This window comes from Sciurus vulgaris (genome assembly GCF_902686455.1).
Source record: "Sciurus vulgaris genome assembly, chromosome: 11".
Lineage (NCBI taxonomy): Eukaryota > Metazoa > Chordata > Mammalia > Rodentia > Sciuridae > Sciurus > Sciurus vulgaris.
The window spans coordinates 129,620,003-129,627,535 of NC_136472.1; the positions used below are offsets into that span (position 1 = coordinate 129,620,003).

A 7,533-nucleotide genomic window follows, 5' to 3' on the forward strand; every position below is an offset into this window, starting at 1 on the left:
CCCGGTCTGGTCTTGTGTCCACCCTCACTGGGTGCAGGACCCAAACTGAGCTCCTCCCCCCAGCCTTGGTCTATCCTATCCAAAACCAGCAGCCATTCCCCCCAGGACCCTTCTCCTCAATGTCAATGTAACGCGCACTCTGCCAAGTCACTGATCCTATCCCAAATCCACCCGCTTCTCACTTCCCCCTGACCCAGCCCATACTAGCATCCCTTCTAATGTTCTAGGAGCATCCACATCACCTTCAACACACAGTGCTGAAAATGGCCTGTCATCTCCCCTTCAAGGTTTGTCAGCCACATGAATCTAGAGCCAGACCCTCAAGGCTTCCAGCTTTGAATGAATGGATGGATGGGTGAATGGCAGGCATAAGTATCTGTGCCAACACCAGGACAGGTTGTTAAATAGCATGTCTCTTTATTAGCAGTTCAGCAAGAAGATTCCAGCGCTACCACTGTCAAAATGAAGGGCTCACCCACTGGAGTCTCTCTGCCCAGGTCTGGTCACCCTTCAGGTCAAGCAGGAGATGGACAGTCTTCTGACACAGGCTGCTCCTTGACCCTGAAAGCCTTCAACCTGGGAAGCAGACAGATGTTCAGGGAACCCATCATGCAGATGTGATGACTTCTTGTAAGCCTACTGTTTTCCATATTCACATTAGGAAAACTCACAAAAGAAAAGTGGCAGTGGTGTATCAGACTGCTGGGATTGAAGCCTGGCTCTGCTTCTTCCAACTTCAGAAGCCCCTAAGAGTTGCTGACTACCTGCTCCCCCTACCCCCGCAGTATCTTTGATTTCTCCTCTCCATGAATATTAACAAATAATTGATGTACATTTACCCTGTGCTGGATACTCCCCTCAGGACAACCCTCTGGAGTAAACATTCCTGTTGTAGATGAAGAAATTGAGGCACAGCATGGTTCAAATGGATTAGCCCCCACTGCTAAACCTGCTCCCCTGACTTGGTTTACCCTCTGCTCTCTGTGTAATGGTTGATTTTGGATCAAATGAGAAACCTTGACAAAGCACCTTATGCAAAAGCTGACATACAGAACGTGCTTGATAAATGCTAATATGACATCTCCATAGACTTCCTTAAGCACGTAGAGGCTGGCTGTGGGTAAATCATGGCTTTAATCCCCACAACAACCAGTGCAGTATTTCAAACCAGCAGGGATACAGTGACTGTTTCCAGCAAGGGTCTTGTGTTGGGATTGCCCTGACATTGACCTTCCACCTTCTGAAACCACATGAACAGTCACTTTTATAACAAGTGGTACTGATCACAATTAAAGAGGCCATATGACCCAAAGTCATGTACAATATCCTTGATCCTAGGTCCAAAATCTATCTACTCTTTCTCTCTCCTGACTTTGATCCTGTGACTCAAAGTGAAATTAGTAGACCAGCATGAGGCATTACAGGAGCCCGAGCAGCACCTAACCCAGGAACTATTAGAAATGCAGCCCCACTGAAACCTCAAATATGAGGTCCTCAGCCTGTGAAGAATGGAGAAACACTGGTCTCTGGCACCAGTTAAAAGAGACAAGAGGCCAATTTGAAACTTAGTGGTAGGTCTTTCCAGAAAAAAAAATTTGGGGCAGGGGGGATCAAGTATCACTTTATTTAATTCCTCCTACTCCACAACATTCTCTGTTTGGGCATGCTGACTCCCGGTACCCCATACACACTTTTAAGTGATTTTACTCTTTAAAAAAATCAACTGTAAAACAAACATCCAAGTTTCTTCTCTTTCTCTCTCTCTCTCTCTCACACACACACACACACACACACACACTATGAAATGATACAACATTCTTAACATCTCAGGAGTTTACTCTATATCTTATTCTTCCCTTTCCCAGATGTGACCATTATCCCAACTTTTGTGATAATCATGATTAATAGTTTTATCGTTTATATAATTTACATATGCTATCCACTAACAATACATCTTAATTTTCCCTGTCTTCAAATTGTATTTTATTTATTTATTTTTTTGTCTTACTTATTTATTTTTTTTCTTTTTTTTATTATTTAAACAAATGGGATACATGTTGTTTCTCTGTTTGTACATGGAGTCAAGACATACCATTTGTGTAATCATAAATTTACATAGGGCAATGTTGTTTGATTCATTCTGTTATTTTTTCCCTTCCCCCCCATCCCTCCCACCCCTCTTTGCCCTCTATACAGTCCTTCCTTCCTCCATTCTTACCACCCTCCTTATCCCTAACCCTAAACCTAACCCTAACCCTAACGCTAACCCCTCCTACCCCCCATTATGTTATTTATTTTTACAGACTTAAGAAAGTCTTTTGCAAGACCCTACAGCAGCTGCCTTCTCCCTGGACCACACTGCCTCCCAAGCGCATCCACTCCACCCACACACATACACACACTGATAGGGATAAGCTATGCCTTATTATCAAGTTCCCCGTCTCAGAACAATTTCTCCATATCCAGGAATACCATCTGCTAAACCCAGTCTCTCACCTGCCTGCTCCCTTACCTGCTACTCTTAGCAGCTTGAGAAGGAAGATCGGAAGCTTACGTCCTGAGATGAGTCAGTCCTAAGATGGGATATGCTGTAGGAGACAAAGGAGAAGAGTGGGGTGGAGGGGAGGCTGCTGTGTGGCAAAACCCAAACCAAATGCCCAGAGCACAGCACAGGGGCAGGGCCTGCCGTGCGTGGGCAGGTTGTGGCTGGGCCATCAACACCTGTAGACCTAGGAATGAAGTCCTAGGAAGAGGGTCACAGCCCAGAGTCCTGTGAGTTGGCAAGCACCAAACAGTAACCCTGGGAACTGCTTATCCCCACTCTTGATGTAAGAACAAACACCAAAAAGAACATAACTGGGTTTGGGCAGGAAATTCAGCAGTGACCCCACTCCAACTTCCCCAGGTGAGAAATGCAAAACATCTGGTCTCATTGGCTTACCTTCGTCTCACCTGCTCTATTCGATCTTGTATGATGTCGTCCATCATCTCACTTGGCACTTGGAAGATACGGGTATGGCTGCAAAATGCAATTCAAACATGGGGATTCTGAGCTTCTTTTGAACTAGGCATAGTGATACTGCCAGAGTCGAGATTATAGGAACAATGCTTTTGCCCTGTTGCTATGAACTTTGAAGCTGGCTCCGTTGTTTTGTTTTTGTTTAGTTCTTTTCTGTTTTGTTTTTAACTAACCAAGTACTGGTGAGTCACCCAATAATGCTGAGCAGGTAACAAATTCTTCTAAAGAGAATTAAAAAAAAAAAAAAAAAAGAAAAGAAACAGAAAGCTTAATCTTTACTAAGGACAGCAAGCCAGTGGTCTTGTGAAAATCTCCCCTTTTGAATTCCCCTCTAGCTTCATTTTCAGCTCTTATGAACAGTACTATTCCATATATATACTATGATTTAGAGAAATTTCTAGAAAATTCTGTCACAAGGAAGCTGCAGGCACACACTTGCTATCATTTCTGTTTTATTTCACCAAGCTGGACTTGCCTTCACCTTTCTGGCCCACTTGGCACCCTTTCAGATTCCGTATCCAGTTCTCCCTTCAGAAGCCTGTGCTCTGTCCACTGAATACCCCACTTAAGTGCCCATCAAAACTGCCCTCCTTAGGTAATGCCCTATTCCTGGTGCTATGGGCTTTTGAAGGTGATAGCAGCATTGATACTGCCTCCAATGGGTCCTCTGCCCACAGGGAGGTAAAGATGTGATCCTGAATATGGATCCTACAAGGCAGGGACAGATCAGCACCCAGATGAGGAGATTAAGCCTGGGCCCTGGATTACACATGCGATACCTTGGGTGCCCTGACTCTCCTGCTCCTTGAAGTTCTCACCCTAGCCCCTGTTTCTCCAGTAATGCCCATTTCAAGAATCAGTCCTTGGCAAAAGGCCTGCTAAGGACTTTTCCTAGAATCCTGGGCAGCAAAGCCCAGCATTTGACCTAGTTCCCCTATGCTTGCAGAAACACCTCATGACTTCCCTAACACTTTCTTTAACTTTCACACACCATATCCACCAGATCAACTTTTAACCCTCTGAAATTAATGACTGTGTCTTGTTCTCTTCTCTCCTCTAATGGGGTCAGCAAATATCGGTGGTGAGTACATGTCTATTAAACCATTTGTATGTGTGGGGGAACAGGAAGATGCTTTTGGTTTAAATTCTCCATTGAAAATCCAGAGTGAAAAACTCATATGTAGAAAATCTACTGATTCCTATATGCTTTTTCAAAAGCTTAAACCTAATTAAGCTATACAGCAAAGGTTTAAAAATATTGGAAGATAATTTGTATATCATCTAAGGAATACAACAGTATTCCATAGTGCAACTGCTATGGAAAACCTTGGATTACAATCAACAAGATTAATGTTTTAAGGAGTCCTGGCAGGTTTCTCATCCACAAATCTCCTTTCTGGAGTCTCAAATTCTACCATTAGTTATCCCTTCCTGTTGTGCAGTTAGTACATATTTAAATCCTCCTAAAATACAGATGCCACTGGAAAAGGTTAACACATGAAAACCTGATATCCTAAAACAAAAATATATTTCTTGAGCAATATAGCCTTCCTGAGAGCAAAAGCAAAACCAAAGATTGGTACAGAAATGATTTGGGAGATGAGAGCACTCTTTAGTTTTCTGTAGACCAGTTTAAGCCCACAATCTACTGGGAAGGGATTTGGGGTTGTCCAAAGCTTCAGCTGAATTCAGATACCAAAAAGGAAGTCAAATGCCTCTGTCCAAAGAAAGGGGCAGCTTCATGCCAGCTCTCTCTGCCCTAGTCTTAGCATCTTCACAGCCCAGAGAGGCTGGCCTGCAGAGAATAACGAAGCCACCATCATGTGGTTTTGTCACAGAATTGTAGCCTTGGGCGTTGGGAAACTACCACACACCTCAGTTGCAGAGGAGGGCTTTGGCTTTTGCATTTTAAGAGCTTATTTTTTCACTCAAAGTACAGGCACTTCTGAACAATTCAAGTGCAAAAATGACAGAAATCTGCAATGTATTCAGAAGCATTTAGGAAATGGAGAGCAAGCCCAGTTTCCCAATACCTCAAGTCATTTAAAAATATAGGAATGAGCTGGGCTTTCAAGATAGCAAAAATATTCCCTTAAGACCCCAAAGCAAGACTGAGTTATTTCTCAGTCAAAGGAGATGGCATCTCTAGAGAAGAGCAGCTGTGGGTTTGTGTTGGCCCAGGGGGTCCTGAGATGAGTACTAGTGCTTTCTCACTGGCCATCCCCACCCCCTTGCTCAGGGCAAATGAGATGCTTTACCTCCATCTTATGAACTGGATTCTTGTTCTCTCCTCCAGTACCTCTTGACTCTGGTTTGCTAGTAGATCAGACTTTGAAAGATGGTGCTTCACCTAGGAAAACCAGGCAGGGGTCCATGTGACTACTGTCCAGCATGGACCCTCATGGCTGGAGTGGGCTGAGCCCTGACCCAGCATCGCTCACAGTGGGCCACCCTGCCTCTCCCCAAACCCTCACTCCCAGGGCAATCATCGCAACCACAGTTACCACATCTCTGGTCACATGTACATCTTGGCCATGAGTAGGAGAGGAGTTGGCGAACATCTTCTCCTTTATGCCCCGGGAAGCCTCTTCTTCTGTCTGAGAGGAGAGTAATTTCCTTTTGAAAGTGTCACTCTCCTTTTTTTTTTTTTTTTTTTTTTTTTTTGTACCAGGGATCGAATTTAGGGATGCTTAACCACTGAGCCACATCCCCAGCCCTCTTTATGTTTGATTTTGAGATAGGATCTCACTAAGTTGCTTAGGGTCTCACTAAGTGGCTGAGGCTGACTTTGAATTCGCCATTTCCCAAGCCTCTGGGATTACAGGTGTGCACCACCATGCCCCTTATCACTGGTTTTAATCCTGGGTCTTCCTCTTCTATTCCTTCCCCTGTTTCTTCTCCATCACATCACATATGACACACATCCATGCATACATGCTCCATATCTCACAGTTCCTGCACTAAGCTCCATTGTTGCTACTCTCTTTGAAGGCCCAGGGAACTTCCCACGTCCCTGATCCTATCCCACAGTGTTCCTGAGACACAAAGCTGGTTTGTGTTGATGCTAACATGTCTTACCAAGACAAGCGTTTCAGTGTCCTTGTGGACATTTGGGTGAATTGGACTCAATTCTAGGCAGGGTGTTTCATAATGAACTTGAGTTTCCCAGTCTTATGGAGAGGGAAGTGCAGATTCCTGGTCCCACAAAACTCACTCTCTAGATCTTTGAATACCCAGGATCAGAGAAAAATCCTACTCACCTTTTTCAACCAATGCTCTACTACCGATACAGCCTCACTTGCCACAACCTCAATGTCCTGGAACAAATAGAAAATTGGATGATCTCAGAAAACCTAGAATCCAGCCCCACCTCATGTCTATTATCCACACAAAAATATTTTAATCTCTCTTTGAAGTGCAGCAGGGATGCAGAGGGGACAAGGTAAATGAGAAAAAATTTCACATAACTTCCACCAACACCACTTACCGAACTCATCCTTGGTGGGAAGGGGAGCCCTACACCTTTCCGGGCGAGAATGTACACAATCCATGTTGTAATGATCATCTTTGAACTTATACTAGGCCACCTTCTTAGGTCCCTCCTTCCATTGAAGCTGCCTAAGAACCTCTATGGGACAGGGAGGTCATTGAAGGGAAATACCCACCTGATTGGCTGATCAATGATGATGTGACAATGACCTCCCTTAATCTCCAGGCTCAGAGTAGAGATGGAAAAGGGAGGCCAGGAAATTTCCACCTTAGTGATGGCCCTAGCTCAGAAGGGTGGCAAAATGACCTGAACCCTCTAGATAGTCATTCACAACAAGGTCAGAGGTATTCCCTGTTCTCTTCATGTGTAGGAGCGCAAAAAAGTTTATTGTCTACCCAGAATACACCAAAGATGAGGGAACAATTTTCTCACCAGGGATACTTGCTTTATTTTTTTGTCTTCTTTGTTTACCCAAGTGATTTAAATCATTTAAAAAAATAAAGCAAACAATCAGAAGTAGAGAATAAAAAGTGAAACCCCATTTCTTTGAAAGATATTTCATGAGGACTTTAGTTCACCCTGGGTGGAAAAAGAGTAAAGTGGAAATGACAAGGAGATTTCCTGTGGCTTGAGACAGGGGCAAAACCAAACCTGATGAGGGTTCAGATAGCTGCTTTTCCCATCTAGACGTTTTACCAAGAATCAAAAGAAGCTCAGAATGCCCCAAAGGACCCTGAGCCATACGCAGCTGCTCTCAACAGCAGCTGAAGCTCAACTCAGTGAATCCTGAGATATTAGACTATTCTCAAGTTCTCAGAAACTAGGCCTATAATCCTGTCTCGCCACTCATTTGTTACGTGTCCTTGACCTAATCTCTGGTCCTAGTTTCTTTTTTCTAAAACAAAAATAAAATGGGGTCTCTAGTTTCCAACTAGCTCTTATTCTTCGAAGTACAGTTGAAAACCTTTCTCTCTCTCCCGGATTTTCCCAGTATAGCCACTCTGTCTCCTCACTCTCACCAAAT

General features: G+C 43.9%; 1 protein-coding gene across 1 annotated transcript; it reads right to left on the reverse strand.

Moving 5' to 3' along the window:
• Positions 1 to 478: 478 nt before the first annotated feature.
• SPATA19 (spermatogenesis associated 19) lies at positions 479 to 6,584 on the reverse strand (the record flags this gene model as incomplete). Its single annotated transcript, XM_079102022.1, has 7 exons — positions 479 to 576; positions 2,513 to 2,588; positions 2,942 to 3,019; positions 5,278 to 5,369; positions 5,524 to 5,616; positions 6,280 to 6,336; positions 6,507 to 6,584. The coding sequence occupies 6 exons, from the start codon at positions 6,582 to 6,584 to the stop codon at positions 2,522 to 2,524; spliced, it is 465 nt and encodes a 154-aa protein (XP_078958148.1). The 3' UTR covers positions 479 to 576; positions 2,513 to 2,521.
• Positions 6,585 to 7,533: the final 949 nt, after the last annotated feature.